Source organism: Macaca thibetana, chromosome 2 (genome assembly GCF_024542745.1).
Source record: "Macaca thibetana thibetana isolate TM-01 chromosome 2, ASM2454274v1, whole genome shotgun sequence".
Classification (NCBI taxonomy): Eukaryota; Metazoa; Chordata; class Mammalia; order Primates; family Cercopithecidae; genus Macaca; species Macaca thibetana.
In genome coordinates this window covers 98,567,516-98,585,695 of record NC_065579.1, presented here as the reverse complement: position 1 = coordinate 98,585,695, position 18,180 = coordinate 98,567,516, and the positions used below count along the sequence as shown (strand labels likewise).

General features: G+C 47.8%; 1 protein-coding gene across 2 annotated transcripts; it reads right to left on the bottom strand.

The window, feature by feature from the left end:
• Positions 1-537: 537 nt before the first annotated feature.
• On the bottom strand, positions 538-15,841 carry LOC126947595 (golgin subfamily A member 6C-like). 2 transcript variants are annotated; one of them, XM_050778380.1, is made up of 18 exons: positions 14,807-15,841; positions 13,009-13,128; positions 10,991-11,071; positions 10,100-10,138; positions 9,784-9,834; positions 9,607-9,688; positions 9,404-9,510; positions 8,283-8,369; positions 8,068-8,175; positions 7,787-7,874; positions 6,897-7,402; positions 6,540-6,620; positions 5,143-5,218; positions 4,621-4,712; positions 3,956-4,058; positions 3,772-3,872; positions 3,527-3,680; positions 538-3,440 (listed from the first exon to the last, which is right to left on the bottom strand). In XM_050778380.1, exons 1-18 carry the CDS (start codon positions 14,888-14,890, stop codon positions 3,241-3,243), a joined length of 2,160 nt encoding a protein of 719 aa, XP_050634337.1. In that variant the 5' UTR covers positions 14,891-15,841; the 3' UTR covers positions 538-3,240. The 2 variants fall into 2 exon arrangements, with proteins under 2 accessions (XP_050634337.1, XP_050634338.1); XM_050778381.1 differs by having other exon boundaries at positions 6,552-6,620.
• Positions 15,842-18,180: the final 2,339 nt, after the last annotated feature.

The following is an 18,180-nucleotide window of genomic DNA, read 5'->3' as shown; positions in this document are numbered from 1 at the left end:
CCTGGTCAAGGTGGCAAAGGGTCTGGTTGTCTGCCCCGCATTAGACAGGGATCTTGTCTTGCTACCCTAATGGTAAAGGGGTGACTGGGAAGGGGTGATAGGGACACGGTGGGGGTGAAGACTCCAGCCCCGCTTCTCCAGGCTTATGCTGACAGGGGCCTGCTTTTATTTATTTTTATCCTATGACTTTTTTTAATCCCATAACTTCTTTTTCATAATACTTTTTAAAAAACTTGTCATAAAACGTTATCCTACTTTTTTTCTACAACACTTTTTTTTTGCCACAACTTTTCCACAACATTGTTTATCCCATAATTTTTTCATCCACAACTTTTTTATCCCATAACTTTGGTTTGTGTTCTTCTAATAAACACACTTGCATAGTTACAATTTTGTAAAAATAAAATCCGATGATCTCATGCCAAGCATGCCCAGCATTTGCACAGTCTCAATACCTTTAACACCATAGTTTCCAAGACACACAAAATTTTATGGCAAAAACAGCACTCTGCAACAATTTCCTAACTTATTGCATTACAGTAGCAGTCAATAATGGCACTTTAGACAACAGTCTTTCAGTATTTCCATTATACATTCTGTTGACAGAAATTCACAAATTGGTAAAAGTCATTCTAAGAAAACTCGGCAAATAAAGCTTGGCATTGGAATTGGCATTTCTTTCTCTACTTTTCCTTCCCCCAGGTTCTTTCTATTAAACTGCAGTATTCACGTTTTAACATACTTTAACTTATTTCAAAACATTAAGATAGCAGTTATATTTTTGAATAGTTATATTATTTTAAAGTGACTCTGTAAGATAAAGTTTTAGAGAAACTATATTATGGATAGGGCTGATGTACCTTTTCACATTTTCTAAATATCAGCTTTGGTTTTAGAACTGATTTTTTTTTCATTTCTGGAAAACCTATCAGGTTTAATCAAAAACTTTAAAAATAATGACCATATATTGTAATCTTTAAATAGGTACTTTGATTCTTCTAAAAGAAATTCAAATTCATTCAGTTGAACTCACATTTTCAAATTTTATATTTCTGATGATCTCTAACCTTCTAATGTTGCCTTCTAAGCAAATAGAAAGCTGCCTCATATTGAATGAGGAAGAGAACAAATACTTGACTGAATGAGGTATTGCAAAGACTGCATGCTTTGAAGAAACACTTAAGTTATTGTCATAGGATTTCCATTCTTTTAGCTTTTTCTGAAACATAGGAAAAAATCCCTACACAAAGAGCGGTATTTAGAAACTGTGCCACTGTTAATTAGCCACACTATTTGGTCTAACAGTTTTTCTTTATCATTCTGAAACTGGGTTTATCCAATACCTTGATAAATTCATACAATTTGGAAGAGTCAGTTGAAGGACCAATATTTGTACTCTTTCAGTGAATGCAGGCAAATCTGTTATTTCATCTGTAAAATCATATTATTGCTCTCCTATTAATGTCATATTTATAAAAGTATCATGAGGATGTCAAATGCTAAAAATGGAGATGGTCTAGTAACTAGAATTGCACACCCCAGGGAGCGCACATACATCTCTCCCTACATCCTAATACTGTGACGTATTTTGGAATACAGACGTTAGAACTTCATGAAGTTTTAACTGTTGATTCTTTCCCAAGCATCATGAAGTTATGATTTAGGCAACGTATGACTGAAATAATTCATTCATCCTGTATAGGCACGTAACATAAATATGGCACAAAATATGCCTCTAACTGAAACCGAGAGGTATAAAAACATATTTCACTCTTCGTAAAGAACTTTGTGAGGAAATATAACTCTGTGATTGTATAGATACTTTTACTCATAATACTTTGACATCACAAACAGTAGATTGCATTGCAGTTTGTAAATATTTTAAGTTGCATAAACTTCTCAATGTAGTTTACAATTGATTTTCAAATGTAGTATAACACTGTCCACTAAAACTGCTTTTTGTTTCAACGAATACTCTCACATGTATTAGTTTATTAAAATGGTTGTTATTATTTTTAAAGTGTTTTCCATTCAAGGAAAAGAAGTAAATTCCTATGTCAGATTAACCAATGTGGCTGAAGAATAGGTATTAGCCAGAGAGGTCTAGATGGTAAAATCAGTCTTCTAGCCTCAAAGAAGCTCCGTGAACATAGAGGAATGCCAGGTGTCACACAGCTTTCCTTCACTCGAATTCATTCTTGACTAGAGCCTGTATGCCTGTTCCAGGGACATTTAAACTCTGAAAGGGTTTCTTATGATCTTCACTAAATACACTAAGAAGAATGCCAAGCAGTGCCCTTTTGTGTACTGGGACATGTAGTCATGTGATTAAAACAGGTAACATGAACTCTGACTTTAAAATGTATTGTAGATATAAATGCTCTAAGCTAGAAAAGGTTTTCCGCATCCACAGTCAATGATGGGAGCCTTTCATTCCTCAGAAAGAATCCCTTTTTAGGTCATTGAGAAAGAGTCCAACCGCTGCAGCTCATGCTGCGATATCTTCATGAGCCCAGAGCACATACAAATCCTGAGGGAACTACCATAGTACCGCGCTCATTCCTGGCACCAGAACAAATGAAACACACTCTATCGTGCCCACACCGGCCAGAGCAGGCCACTTTCCTCTTCTGTGAGATTTAAAAAGCTTCCCAAAATGTTACTACTCCCATCCCCAATACACAGAAAATAGGGGAAAAGCTGTTTCCAGTTCTCGGCCTTTAAACAACTCTAAATGTCGGTACTCACAGTGGCGTATTACAAAGTAATCAACAGTGCGCATTTGAGGGCAAACCACATATTGAGCTAATGAAGAGCTCACTGTGATTAGGAATCGATCAAACATAACAGCAGAACATAAGCAGATTTTATCTGAATCCTGTAATGAATATACATGCTGCAATAACATTTAAAAAGCAGGGCAGCCTATTCCGAACCAGTAAGAATAGTTTTGTGCAAATAGTGGGTCTTTGTGTGTTTGAATTCCCACCATGTAAGGGCAAACTCGATATGCGAGCTAATGACCTACAATTATCAATTAAAAACAAAAATGCTAATGGATGCCAGAGTGAACATCAGGGAAAGACCCACTCTCCCTTAACTTTTCAGAAAGAAATTTAAACTGTAAATTAGAAACACAAACATGAGGGGCTCTAACATTCCAATGAAGTAGATGAATTGTGTAGGGGATTAACCCGATAACTTTTTGTTGTTGTTTTTTTTAAATTTCTTGACCAGCTCTCAGATAATGATGATGTTTATCTCTCTGTTCTCGGCAGCCCGGTAAAAGAATGGCACGCAGGGTTTGGTGGCCAAGCCTGGGTGCTCCTGGGTGTCCTGCGTTACAGGAAGCAGCTGCAGGATCTTCTGTGCAGTAGGGTTGTCACGGGGAGAACCCTCCCTGGCCTGTCCCGGTGCAGGCTCCACGCTGTCCTGAAAATCTTAGGAGAGAGGGAGGCGGGGCTCTGAGTACACTGCGAGCCTCCCCTGCTGCGGCCTGCCCACCCCGCCTGAGGGCTCTACTCACCACTCTGCTCCTCTGCAGCTGCAAGTTCCTGGGGGGCTGGGGTCCCTGGAGCAGGCGCATCAAGAGGGTTCTGGGCAGCAGGGAGGAATCTGTCATGCCCCTCGTGGTCACCCACAACCGGCAACACCATATCTTGCAGCTCCAGCAGCTTCACCTGAAGGGAGGGGTGCTCAATTGCCACGCCTGAGCCGGCGACAGCACCCACCCTCACCCCCACCCCCGCAGAGATGTTGCACACCCTCTACCTTCATCTCCTCCTCCTTCTGGGCCAGCCTGCTGGCTTCCTCCTCCTTGCGCTGCGTGTTTGGCCCTGCCCCCTGGCTCTCATATACCGTGATGTGCTCTCCTGTGAGAGGACACGGCTCAGACACTGGGGCCCCTCTGAAGGCCCTGCAGCTCCCCATGCCCGTGCCCTGGCCTCCTGCTTACTCATGCCATCTGTCACTCCAGAGAGCTGGATGAATCCAAGCTCTCGTTTCTCCACCTGCTGCTTCCCGTCCACCTTCTCCCTCGGGAGGTCCATAAAGCCACTCTGGAGCCAAAATAATAGGGTCACATCACGGGAGTGACCTGTCCTGCCCCGCCCCCACTTTTCTTGGCCCATGCCAGGACTCACTCACCTTCACCTTCTCCATGGCCTCCTACAGGGCCCGGTAGCTCTCCCCACACACAAACTCACCCCCAGTCCCTGGGGCCGGGGCCTCTGCCTCTGGCTGCTTCCAGGCCGAGGCCACCAGGTGAGCCAGGTGCAGGCAGCACAGCCTTCACACCTTCCGCTGCCCACATAGCCGTGCCTGCTCCTCCTGGGCACTGGCTCCAGCGGAGGTGAAAAATGCCACTTGAAGGCAAGAGGTGAGTATTCTTGTAGGGGCATACACACAACAAATGGGGCAGGGAGGTGGAGCACAGCCCCTTCCCTTGGGGCCTCAGAGAGTGCACCTGTTGGTCACGGGTGAAGTGGTGGCTGACCACTGGCTCCCGGAAGGGGTGAAGGTCCAGAGAAATCAGAAGGCGGGGAAAGCAAGAGCATAAGGGGGTCTGGGAGGGACCACAGAGGAAGGTGGCAAAGCGGGGGCAGGGAAAGTCAGACTCACCGTGGCTTCCCGGCTCTCCAGGTCCTCTGGGATGCTCGGCATAGGCCGAGGCACCCCCTCCTCCTCAGTGTCTAGATGTCCTCCTCCATCTCCTGTGGGGAGGTGGCCAGAGGGGTCCTCAGAAAACCCAACAAGGGAAGTACTGTGGGCCCACCTCTGTCCTCACCCTCACTGTGTAACCCTGAGCCAGCCCCTCCCCAGAGGGGAATGAGCTGCTGTTCTTTATTTTTCCTATAAGATCCAAGATCTTCTATATTGCCCAGGCACAGTCACACTACCAGTTGGTGCAGGAGTTCTGACCTGCTCCCTTTCTGATCTGGGCCAGTTCACTCATCCTTAGGCAACCTGGTGGCCCCCTGCTCCCAGGAGGTCATCATACTGATGCCGAACTTAGTGCAGACACCCGGTTGGCATAACAACCAGCTGTTCTAAAGGTCTCTTCCAACCCCTCAATCCTATGCTGCTAACAGTCCCCCCTTCCTCCTGGGGCTCTCTCCTCTTCCTCTGAGTGGTCTCCTGTACCTTGTCCAGGGAGAGCCATGAGACTCGACTGGGTCTCTAGCTGTTGGTTCTGCTGGCTGGCAGCTTCTAGGCACTCCTAAGGGAATGGAAAACAGACTGAGAAGGCACAGAGGTTGCCAGGTCGTCCCCCTCGGGACCCTGTCCTCAGCGACTCCCTCTCCTGGGTCTCCTGCAACTTTTGGCAGGCCATCTCAGCCACCGCTTTGCCCTGAGCTTCCTGCTGCTGCAGCTGGTCCACGAGCTGGGTCTGCAGCAGTAACTGCCTGTGCGGCGCCTCCTTCTCAGAGGTCAGCTGCTAATGGGTGACCACGTACTGTTGCAGGTGACCCCGGTACTAGTCTCACTGCTGCTGCTGCAGACTCTGAGACTCTTGGCTCTTCAGCTGTATCTGCAGGAAGACCCTGGGTGTGAGGGCATGTGGTGGTTGGCTTCCAGATTCTGGGCCTGTTAACAGGGTAGCGAGGGCACGGTGGGGCTCTGTCACCTGCCTGGGACCCTGGCCCCTTGCTCCAGGCCTAAGAGACTTCCCCTCTTGCCTAGAACCCCATGCCTCCTTCCCCAGCCTCAAATCTCCTGTCCTTCTTCCCACCATTTAAACTGTAGACCACGGACTGCTGGAAAAGCAGAAGGAGCCAATCACCATCTGCTAAGTGTGCTCCACGCCTAATGCTTTCCATGTGTTCTCTCATTTAATCCCCAGCACCTCCATAAGAAAAATGCTAACTTCCTTTTGAAGCTAAAGAAACAGAGACTTAGAGATGAAAAGTAGTTGAATGGTGACCAGTGGAACCGAGGCCGGAATCCAGTTTGAATCTAAGGAGGCTTTTTTCTTTTGTTTTGAGACAGTGTCACCATGTGGCCCATACTGGAGTGCAGTGGTGCAATCTCAGCTCACTGCAACCTCCACCTCCCAGGCTCAAGAGATTCTCCTGCCTCAGTCTCCTGAGTAGCTGGGATTACAGGCATGTGCCACCATGCCGGGCTAATTTTTTGTTGTTGTTATAATTTTAGTAGAGATGAGGTTTCGCCATGTTGGTCAGGCTGGTCTCAAACTCCTGACTTCAAGTGATTCTCCTGCCTCAGCATCCCAAAGTGCTGGGATTACAGGCAGGAGCCACTGTGCCTGGCATAAGGACCCTCTTATACCACTGTTTCCACCCCTCTGATTGGGGGAATCCATGCCTCTAGCTGGGAAGATGATGTCCAGACCTGGGAGGAGCCCAGGGCTACCCACCTCTAAAAGTCAGAGGGTAGGAAGCAAGAAACAGTCATGGAGCTGCCCTGGAAGGTGCTAGGGTCACCTGCCCCCCAGCTGGAGCTGCCTTTGGCCTGGCACCTCCCCTCCCCAGAGGCTGGTGCCTGCCTCCCAGCCCTTCTTGGATGGGGGCAGAGGTTACCATCTCCCTCACCTTGCTCAGCTTCTCCTGCAGCTCCTTTACTTGCTGCTCCAACTGCAGTGCGCTTTTGTTCTTGTTGTTCTGGACAGAGAGAAGCAATCAGTGGCCATCCACTGCAGCTGGAGACCCCAGAACTTGGTGTCTGCCTCCCATGTCACCGGAAAGGGTGGAAGTAGGTTAGAAAAATCATCCCCTCTCCCCTACAGCCATCAGAGCAGGGCCTGATGAGCTCTGGCTCACAGATGCCTTTAGAAGTACCATGTCATGTGAGGGCTACACTGCCTCATTTTACAGATGGGGAAACAAAGACCTGGAGGGCTAGGGATGAGGGCAAGCTCCCCAGGTGGGGCAACCCACCAGATCCTCAAAGCTGCACTGTGGCTCGGCCAGCTGCTTGTTGAACTTGTGGTTCTGGGAGAGCGCGAGCCTCTCCTGCATTTGCAGCCTCTTCTCCTGTTTTCGTAGCCTCTCCTCCTTCTCCCACAGCCTCTCTTCCTGCTTTTGTAGCCTCTCCTCCTCCTTTCGCAGCCTCTCCTCCTGCTTCTGTAGCCTCTCACCCTGCTCCCCCAGCCTCTTCTGCTTCTCCCGAAGCCTCTCCTTTTGCTCACATAGTCTCTCCTCCTCCCGCAACCTCCTCTCCTCCTGCTTTTGAAGCCTCTCCTGCTGCTCTCGGAGCCTCTCCTCCTGCTCCTGGAGCCTCTCCTTTTGTTGCTTGCTCAGGAGACTCAAGGCCTGATTGTTTTCCATCTGGAATTGGAGCTTTCCCTCCAGACTTTCCACCTCCTTCCTCAGGTGTTTGGCCTCATCTTGTAGCTGTTCCACCTCAGATGTCCCTGCTGGGTCCACCGGGGACGGGGGCTCAGCTGAGAAATGAAGCAGACAATAAGGGACTCTGGATTCCCCACCCACCATCCCCCTCAAAGAAAAAGCCCTCCTTTTGATACAGCTCCTCTCAGGCTTCCCAAACTTGGCCTCACTGCTAATGATTCCTCGCACCCGATGGTAGCCAATTTCCAAGCCATGTCAGCTAGAGAGCACTGTGGGTGGCTGACAATGGGCACTCCTCGCTCTTAGCTGACGGGGACCCTGAGGCTCATGGAGATGACAAGACTTGCCAGCTGCTGGCACAGACCTCTTTCCCTCTGCCTCAAAGCCTTTCCATCCACCCACCTCCCTGGGGCACTCTGAGCCACCCCACAGCCCTCTGATGCCAGTCCTGCTCTCAGGTCACACCAGCCCCATCTTACCTATCTGGTGTTTGAGTTCGGAGAAGCTCCTCTCCAGCTCCTGTATCCGATGTATGTCACGCTTCTTCTCCTCCTTCAATGCGTGAGCCTGCCCAAAGCACAGGGGGAAAGGGCCCTGGAGAGAGGGGCTGGTGGCTGGACAGGCTACCATCTCCCTCTCTGCCCCCACCTCCACAAAGCCCAGTCCCATGACCACCTCTAGCTATACTCTTCCCATTTTACAGATGCCCAGAAAGATCCAGTGACCTATCTAAGGTGGGGGCTGAAGGGTCAGGTCTCACCTCCATTAACATTTTCCGAATCCTCTCCTGCCACCGGGCCCTCTCTCCTTTTATATGTTGAGCATATTCATCTCTCTCTAGCTGGACTTGTTTAAGTGACTCTGTCACCTGCAAGAATGGCCACAGAAGTGAGGAAGGGCTGTCACTGGTCCTCACCTGCTCCTGGTCAGCTGGGATCATCTTCCCTCCACATCCCTCCCTCTGCAAAGCCTCACCCGTGTCACGTGTGCGTTCAGCATCGCCCGCTCCTTTCTGGTCTGCCGTAACTGCCGCTGGAGGACTGCTTCACTGCGGCTCGAGGACTGGATGGTGAAGAGTGAGAAGTTTTGATCTGGGGAGCCCGGGCAGTGCCCCTTAAAGGGCTAGGGCTAGGCTCAATGTACAACTCGATCAGTAAAGATCAAGGCATTTCCAAGCCCGTGGCCTGGTTTTTAAAAGAACTCAGTAAAGTTGGAAGGGACAGGGAAAGAGATCAAACTTACAGCTGGCTAACAGAGGTCCAGAGAGATCAGATAACATCGCTGGTGTTATTACTGTTATTAATACCGCTGTTTCAACCTTTATGGAGTGCTTCACCAGGTTCCATACTAGCAATCCCATGTAATCCTCACAACCACCATATAAGACAGTTACCAGGATTACCTCTATTGTGTAGATGAAAAACATGGAGTGTTCGAGGTTAAGTGCTTGCCTAAGATCACTGAGACAGAGCTGGGATTTGAACACCCAGGTCTATCCGATTCTCTAAGCCCATTTTCCTTGCTGGGCGTGGGGGCACAGAAAGGAAGGGGAAATTAATCTTTTGTTCACTTTTTGAAAGGATGATACATTCGCATAGTCCAAAACTCAGAAGGTACACCATGGAAGTGTCTCCCAGCCACCCTGTGGAATTTTTTGCGAACCCTTGAAGACATGTTTCATGTATATTATCATAGTATGTACACACACACACACACAGACACACACACACACACACACACACCTTTCCTCTCTCTACAGAAATGGTAACGTACTAAAGGTACTCTTCTGTACCTTCACAGTTCAAGTACCGAATATCCCACCTAGGATTTGGCCAAGGCCACAGCCAGGTAAGGGCAGGGCAGGCACTTGGCCTTCAAGCTGTGTGTGCAGCGCTCACTCCCCATAGTGCCCCTCAACTCACCCATAGCAGCTGACTCAGCCCCAGCCTGTCTCTAACAACCACACACAATAGCAGCTAGAAATGAGAATGCTGCCTTCTGGGCAGGACACTGCATCCTCCAGAAGGGACCTTTACACTCTCTCCTCCATCTGGGAAGCCAGGCTGCCAGGGGATGGGGCAGTTGGTTGGACTCACCCTGTCCTCTTCCTGCTGCTGTGTAGACACAGCAGAGAGAGCCCGCCCCAATTCTTGAATACGCTGTAAAGAGTATTGCAGGCGGCCGGTCAGATCCTTGGACTCTTCTGTAATGACAGAGGTTGAGATGGGGCCCAAAGGACTCCCCCTAAAGACCTGTCAAAGTGCCAGGTTGAAGGATGACAGGGTGCCCAGATTCCCACCTTCGAAGTGTCTGGCGGCACATTTAGTATGGTAAAGGGTGGTCTTCAAGTCTGCCTTTTCCAGCGTGAGGATGTTGATTGTCTGAAATGGAATGTTTGGGAGAAAAGCCAAGCAAGTGCTGAAAGGAAAGAAACATTCTCCGGAGGACAGGAGAAAACTCCCCACCCTCCACTCACCTCTAACTGCTCCGATTGTGCTTCGTGTATTTCATTGTTTGCTTTCTTTTCCTATAGGAAGAGGAAGACAGAGCTCTTACCATGGGAAGGCAGAGATGGCACAGCAAGAGATATGCCGCCAGAATGCCACCAATGCCCCAGCACAGGGCCCCCCATGGGACCAGGTTATCAGGGACCCTGTGGAGATGTGGTGGAATCTGAGGGATGTGCCTTCTTCCCCAGGCTGGGAGTGGGCGAGACTAGACTGGTGCCTCTACATCCGAGTGCCCCCCAAACCCAGCAGTCATGTTGTGAGTAAACAAAGAAATCACATTACTTCTTCCAGCTGATGTTCCACTTGTTTCTTCTGTTGTTTCTGTGGGGACAGTCAAATTCAGGTGACTGAGGTGGCCCCCTCAACTCTATCCCCCAGGAAGCGGTAGGCAGGGGCCAGGAATGAATTTTAAAGACAACATTCTCAGACCCAATGGCAACATGAACTGGTCAACTGTCCTCAAACTCGCAAGGACAGAGGATTTGGGTCTTTGTTGGTTTTTGCCCACAGCCACAGAACTCAAAGTCTGAATCTGGATTCTCTCCAAAGGACAGTAACATAAACCTCTAGAGACGGAGTCTGAGAAAGGCCCACCCTTCTGCCAGCTTGTGATTGAGGAAGGTGCGTTCATTCAACAAACATTTACTGAGCACGTACGAGCCAGGTACAGTTCTTCACAGCAGATATAGAATGGAAAAGGACAGACAGGAGCCCTTGGCCCTCAGGTTTCCATTCTAGGAGCCTTTAAATCTCAGACTCTCAGAGCTATCCGAGACCTTTGATGCTCTACCTCCTTCGGAAACACCAGCGCAAGGAGGAGAGGTGGCTTGTCCAGACTCAAAGAGCAAATTAGGGACTGAGTCACGGCAGAAATACAGGGCCCCTGACAAACCATCAGGCTAGTGCTTCCCTGAGAGGTGACAACCCCAGGGCATGTGTGGCAAGGACCAGAGCAGGGGTGTCTGGAGAAGAGAGAGTCGGCAAACAGGGCAGTGACAGAAGAGCCATGCTGCATGCTCCTTGCTCTGGGGTCCCTCCAGGTGAGGCCTGGGTGCTCCAGCTCCCCATTTGCCCTTGGCCCCAGGGGACTCAGCCCCTTTCTTCAGAGCCCCAAGGGGAAACTAAAGCCCAGGATTGGCAGTGTGGAATCACAGGACCCCACTGGACTCTTACCAGTGATTCTATGTTTTCATAGAGTTGATTGATTGTTGTGGAGCTTGAGTCCAGAGCTACTTCCAGTTCTTGGTTCCGGCTCTGAGGCGCATGCAGAGAGGAGGAGTTGGAGGAGGATTGTGGGAAGAGGTAGAGAGAACAATCATTAGGGCTGGGGTGTGTGTGGGCTGTCTCAGCTGGCAGAGGGGCACCCAGCCCCCACTGTGAGAGGAGGTTGGAGGGCTGGCCTGCAGGGTCACTGCACCTTGGCTCAGGGCCTCTTACCTCCAGATCCTTCAAGGTAGCAGATAATGCAGGAGTAATAAAAAAGAGAAATTAAAAAAGAAAAACTTACAGGGAAACAGTTATGGATATAGAGAAAGTATAAAAACAGCAAAGGGGCTGGGCACAGTGGCTCACGAACGTAGTCCCAGCACTTTGGGAGGCTGAGGCAGGTGGATCACTGGAGGTCAGGAGTTCAAGACCAGCATGGCTGACATGGTTAAATCGCGTCTCTAATAAAAATACAAAGATTAGCCGGGCGTGGTGACAGGTGCCTGTAATCCCGGTTACTAAGGAGGCTAAGGCAAGAGAATCACTTGAACCTGGGAGGCAGATGTTGTAGTGAGCTGAGATCGCACCACTGCACTCCAGTCTGGGGGACACAGTGAGACTCTGTCTCAAAAAAAAAAAAAAAAAAAAAAAAAAAAAAAAAAAAAAAAAAATCCCCAAATCGCACATGCCTGCTCTGTATGTTATTCCCAAGTTACTTTTAAACTGTAAGGTCTCAACATTTCAAGATGATAAAAGATGCGGGGAAGGAAAAAACCCAATCGATCAAGCAGGTGAAGAAGCAGACATAAACAGGATGAAGGTTAACGGCAGCAACATAAAACAAGGCAGAGGCAAAGTATTCCCGAAACCAGAGAAGCCTCAGGGGCATGCACAGCTGGAGAAAGCAAGCCAGAGAGGGGTCTCGGCACTGCCTCACCTTCCACTTGTGCAATGGGGGAGCGCTACCCCACTGGAATGGTTAAGGTTGGACACCATCACCTTCAGAATGTCCTGAATCTATAGGAGGGGACAAGGGAAAAACAAGGGCAGGGGGAGAAAGACAGAAGTGGCTTAGAGAGAAACAAAAAAGTCAGGGTAGGAGGAAGACGTGGTTTCAGGAAAATAAAACGCTGAGGAAGAGCAGAGGAGATTGAAACCATGGCCTGTGCCATTCTTCCAAACGGCCACCTGCTGCCTTGCCAGGGGCAGGAACAAATAGATGGAAATGTTCCCTGAGCGATGCAGTCACAGGGTGGAGTCACCTGACCAACGCAGCTCTTAATATGCTCACTGGACCCCTCTCCTCAGGCCCAGGATGTGGACGATGAATCTGGTAGAGCTCCAGACCTCCACCTCTATTAAAAAACCAGACTCCTGACTAAGGGTTCACTTGAACTAAGGGGGCTCCAGCTAAAAAACAAGTTTGAAAGACACTGATCTTATCCAGTGTCATCTTACAATGGAGAAAACTGAGGCCCAGGGTAAGAAGTGATTTTTCTGTGGTCACCCAGCAAGCTGGTGGCAAGTTAGATCTTCTCTTATGCCTAGTGCCTGGGGCTCTCCTCACCACACCCTGAGCCCCCTTCTGTGACTCCTAAAGGGACAGCTTGATAGCAAGTGGCTGTACTCATTGGCCCAGCTCCCCCTTGAGACTGGGGATCAGGAAAATCAAACAGCAATGACCATTTCCGGGGTATCCTGGGTGTTCACAGCAGGACATGTACTAGGGATTAACATAAAAACAACTACAATATAGAATATCATTTGAACTTCAGAAATGAAAATCAAACAACACTACCCCTATTTTATAGATGTGAAAAGAGGCCCAAAGAACTCACGCAACTTGCCATAAATCAGATCCCTAGCCAATGGAGAGGCAGGATTCAAACCCAGAATTCTTAACCAGTACCCAGCAATCTTAACAATTACCCTCTACCACCCCCTTGGGCCCCCTGTCCCCAGGAGCCTGGCCAGCCAAGACTCACAGCCCCAGGTGAGTGGCAACCACCAGAAGTGGCTGTCTCAGGGCTACTGCCAGTTTTTTTCTTTTTTGTCTTCGCTCCTGGTGGAACACCAGGGCTGTTCCTCTGCTGATATTCTTTTAGCTGTGGGAAAGAAGAGCAGTAATACTCATGAGAACTACCAGTCCCTACAGCCACATCCCCCTTTACAGTTTTTCAAAATACTCTTATACACCATCTGACTTAATGCCACCAACAACTGTACAAGGTGTTTTCACAATCACTTACTGATTGAGAGGGATGGATATTATGGCTAAAAAAAAGGGAAGGTGGGCAATAATGGAACTTAAACTCAGTCTTCTGACTCCAAGCTCTGGGTTTTGCCACGAATCAGCAGCTGCCAGAGACCAAAATCAGAGCCAGAGGTAGAAAACTAAACATTAAGTAGGCAGGAACTGCACACTGTGTGGTTTGGAGTCATATATCCTCACACGTCTGTAAGTGTGAAGAAGTGCACCAGGACCTCTCAAACTTTTATATCCATGTGTCCTCATGGCAGAAGGCAGCTTTTTTGTTAAATCTGGGACTTTATCAGAAAAAGGACAACCCAAGTCTCATTTCAGAGAGAAGTCTGGTATACTCTTAGAAACGTATGTGACTGTTCCCTAAGTACATTAATGTTTTTTCTCTCTCAAGATAATCAAGGGAAACTGATGCTTCAGAAAGATCTCCCACATTTATCCTGTGGCACTCAAAGTACCCCAAGTTGAGATGATATGAGGAAGATTCAAGCTGTCAAGTTCAGTTTCCCAAGATCTATTCCACAGAAGATAAGCAAATCTCACTTCAGAGACCACTGACTGAAGGGCAGTCTGGTCCCAGAACTGTGGAGAATTAGAATATGAGGTGGAGAAACTCAGAAAAATATGTTAAAGTCTCTCTGGAGAGTAGAAGGCTGGGAGAAAACCAAACCAAACCCATTCTCCCATTGCCACCCAGAGATACTGTCAACGTTTGAGCTCACAGGGGAAGTGTAGGCTTTTCACAAAGTCAATGTCTATGCGAAGGGAGTAAGGCGACCTGAAACCTGTTGCTCCTAAGTCCCATAGTCCCCATTCCCCTTCCAGCTGGAAATTTGTGCTGTGGCCAGAGGAACCAGAAATGGGGCGAGAATGCTTAGGGGACTGGGTTGTAAGATCCTAGGCCAGTCTTGAAGCAGTAATGACAGTTCCTAGGGGAATTGTGACATCACTACATTCCACTCCTCCTGGGGGTGGGGGGAACCACATCAGTACAATGGCTGAGTTGCTGATCCATGATGGGGGAGTGGGACGTAGGGCTGGTGCCCAGGTCCTTGGAGATGCCAGTCCAAAGAGCCCAGGGAGGTCAGGCTTGGGTCAGCAGGAGGGGAGAGTACAGTCTGTAGCAGGAAAACCCAGGAGTCAGCAGCCCAAAATCACCCGAGGATGACTGGCGGTGCTGGGGGACTGGGGCTGGGGACCCAGGTCCTCGGACAGCTGAGCCCAAAGAACCCAGGGAGGTTGGGCTTGGGGCAGCAGGATGTGAGGGGCGAGTATGGAGCAGGGAGCCCCAGGAGTCACCTACCAAAAGTCACCATGGGGCGACTGGCCAGGGCAGAGGCTGGGCTGCTTGCTGAGGGGGCAGGGCTGACTGATAAGACTTTGGTGGGGGGAAACCAGAGGTGCCAGGGTTAGGGGGCCCAGCCCAGTGTGCCTCAGGAGTGGTATGTTCTCTGGCAGTGGTCTTGTCATCGGAGGGGATCTCTGGCTAGGTTGGGGGGCCATGACCTGTTGTGTCTTACCTTTTTCTTGGCTGCTGCCAATTGACTCCGTTGAGTCTCTTCTAACATCATGGGGTGGGGAGGGAGGCAGGGTTGGGGCCACATCAGCGAACACCTCCAGTTACCTACCAGGCGGCTGTGTGACTGAGCCAGAGGAGGCGTAACCAGGGCCCCACTAGAATGCAGAATGGGGGCGTGGCCTTAATTCTCCAAGCCCATTGGTCAATGAGAAAGATGAAAGGGAAAGGAGGCGTGGCCAAGCAGCAGTGAGGCCAGAGGAACCTGTGGCATCACAAGGAAAGCTGCCCATGCAACTGCTGTCCCCGCCCACTTGGGGAGAGGGGCGGGGCCTGCCTACTCCGGGAGGAGGGGGGGTGGCTGGCTTTTGCTTTAAAACGTTCGAAATAAACTTTAAAAAGTATATGTGTTTATACTCTAAATATATGTGTGTCAGTGTGTGTGTGTGTGTGTACATGTTCCTCCACAGCTCTCTTCATTATCCAGCTTCTATGCATGGTCTATGATTTTGGCCTACATTTTTCATCTTCAGATGGAGTACAAGAATTACCAGTATTACCTCAATTGAGACAAATCCTATAAAAATGGAAAATCCATAGCATGTTTGATGATTAATGAAGTGGGCTATATTATCCAATATTCCAATAAGGTAAAATAATCACAATGATTTCTCTTTTTTGGAAAAACATTTCTTTTATTCTCCTACATTATTAAGATTTTTTCAAAAAACAAGAAACATGTCTAATATCTTTAAAAACACAAAGCTTTTGGGCTGGGTGCGGTGGCTCACACCTGTCATCCCAACATTTTGGGAGGCCTAGGCGGGTGGATCACCTTAGGTCAGGAGTTCAAGATCAGCCTGGCCAACATGGTGAAACCCCATCTCTACTAAAAATACAAAAGCTAGCCAGGTGTGGTGGTGGGTACCTGTAATCCCAGCTACTCAGGAGGCTGAGGCAGGAGAATAACTTGAACCCAGGAGGTGGAAGTTGCAGTGAGCCAAGCTCATGCCACTGCACTCCAGCCTGGGCGACAGAGTAAGACTCAATCTCAAAAAAAAAAAAAATAAATAAAATAAAAGAGTCAAAAGTAAAAAAAACACAAAGCTTTCAACTTAATCAGCACTCAAAATTCTTTCTGGTTTAAAGTATATACAAGGTCTATTTTTCTACAATCACCTGACCTCTCTAAGCCTTGCAAATGAAACTGAATTTCTCACTTGATACTTGGCTGTGACTTGCAATCATGAAAACCAAGAACTGTGTTATGTCACTGTGTATTGCTTGTTACCTGAATTCCACACTAGGCTGAGATCAAGGGTTGAATCTTTCACGATTTGCTCCATAACCTGTGAGCTTCTTTTCCCACACCAAACTAAGCTTTTTTCTAGAGTTCTACAATTTACAGTTAGTGGACAAGAGTGGTTCTCAAAAATGTAGTCTCTGGACTAGCAGCACCAGCAGAACCTGAGAACTTTTTATGAGTGCAAATTCTCAGGCCCACCCTGGACCTGGTGAATCAGAAACTCTGGAGTAGGGCTCAGCAATCTATGCTGTAGTAGTCCCTCCAGATGTTCAAGAACCTCTGGCATACAGTAGGTAGAAAAATGTGTTTCCTTCTGTAGGTCCAAAGCCAGGGACACCATATGTTCTGTCTTGATATGAAACCATGACATGCAATTAAAACACATAAGTCTCCTTCCTACTCCCACCCTCCATCCGAAGTGTTCTATTTTTATGAGTTAATAAGAAAACAAGTGGCAATCAGAGATTCACTCTAAAAAGCATATTTACAAGTGTCAGTACTCATCCAGCCTGATCTCATACAATACCATTTATACCCTCTTACCTATCACGTTTTAAAAACTTATCTTCACAATGTAAGTCTCAGGCACACTAGCAGTTCTACAATAAAACGCCAAGTAGATTGGAATGTCCAAATTTACTTAGAAGAAAAGGGGAATGATTGGCTGTATTTTCAAATTGCATTCAACCAGAAATGTAAGTTTTGAATTCTTTTCACCTTCACACTTCCAAGTTAATAGAATTAAATCAAAATACGCCATTCTTTCAAAGCCTGTAAGCCAGGCAAAGTTTGACTGTATTACTTCTTGCTTTCAATGGATAGAAAGCAGAATCCTGGTAGGCACGTCTTGTATGCCTGCAAAGATACAGAACTACACAGTTCCATCTGTTCAATATTAAAAACAAAAGTCCTGCAAACCTCAGATGGTGAGTGTAATACTTCAGCACTAGCACCAAAGCCTCAAACATAAAAGATACCAAGAACTCCACTAGCAAACAAAATGAGCTCTTGGCCGGGAGCAGTAGTTCACACCTGTAATCCCAGCACGTTGGCAAACCAAGGTGGGAGGATCACTTTATGTCAGGAGTTCAAGACCAGCCTGGGCAGCACAGTGAATTCACATCTCTACAAAAATTTTTAAGAATTAGCTGGGCATCGTGGCACACACCTGTAGTCCTAGCTACTTGGGAGGATGAGGTAGGAAAATTGCTTCAGCTCAGCAGTACAAGGCTGTGATAGCTATGATCATGCCACTGCACTCCAGTCTGGGTGACAGAGCAAGATCTACATAATTACATTCTGTCCTGCTCCTGTTTATGTTAAAATGCTTTCAATCAGCAGGATAAAATTTAAGTGAAATGTGACTTTGGAGGTTGGCCAGAAAATAGGCAATGGAGAAACAGGCACTTCCCACAAGAAAAAAAATGACCAATAAGCATATAAAAAAGATTCAAGGCTGGGTGCCGTGGCTCACGCCTGTAATCCCAGCACTTTAGGAGGCCAAGGCGGGTGGAACACCTGAGGTCAGGAGTTCGAGACCGGCCTGATCAACATGGTGAAACCCCATCTCTACTAAAAAATACAAAAATTAGCCAGGTATGGTGGCGGGTACCTGTAATCCCAGCTGCTTGGGAAGCTGAGGCAGGAGAATGGCTTGAACCCAGGAGACAGAGGTTGCAGTGAGCCGAGATTGCACTGTTGCATTCCAGCCTGTGCGATAGAGCAAGACTCCATCTGAAAAAAAAAAAAAAAGTTCCAAAGCACTAGAAACCAAAGAAATGTAATGAAAACAATGAGATTTTCTCCTTGAATACCAGTGAAGTGGACAAATGAAAGGGGGACACTGGAGCTCTGCCACTTTGGGAGTATAAACTCTGAACCAATTTTTCTGCAGGATAATTTGAAAATTTCTATGAAAAATCTTAAAAGTGTTTTATGTGATTTTCCTCCAGAAATTCTACTTCTATGAATTCAGCCCAAAAATGCTTGCTTGCATCCATTAAAATATATATATATAAGAAAATTTACTTCTGGGGTGGCAATGATTAACTTAATATACATCAAGCTTTTAA

Excerpts from the sequence above, each read along its gene's own strand:
- LOC126947595 (XM_050778380.1), bottom strand. The coding sequence starts at position 14,890 with ATGTGGCCCCAACCCTGCCTCCCTCCCCACCCCATGATGTTAGAAGAG. Across the intron at positions 9,835-10,099 it reads TGGAACATCAGCTGGAAGAA|GAAAAGAAAGCAAACAATGA; the intron begins GTAATGTGATTT and ends CTCTTCCTATAG. Across the intron at positions 7,403-7,786 it reads CGAACTCAAACACCAGATAG|CTGAGCCCCCGTCCCCGGTG; the intron begins GTAAGATGGGGC and ends TTCATTTCTCAG.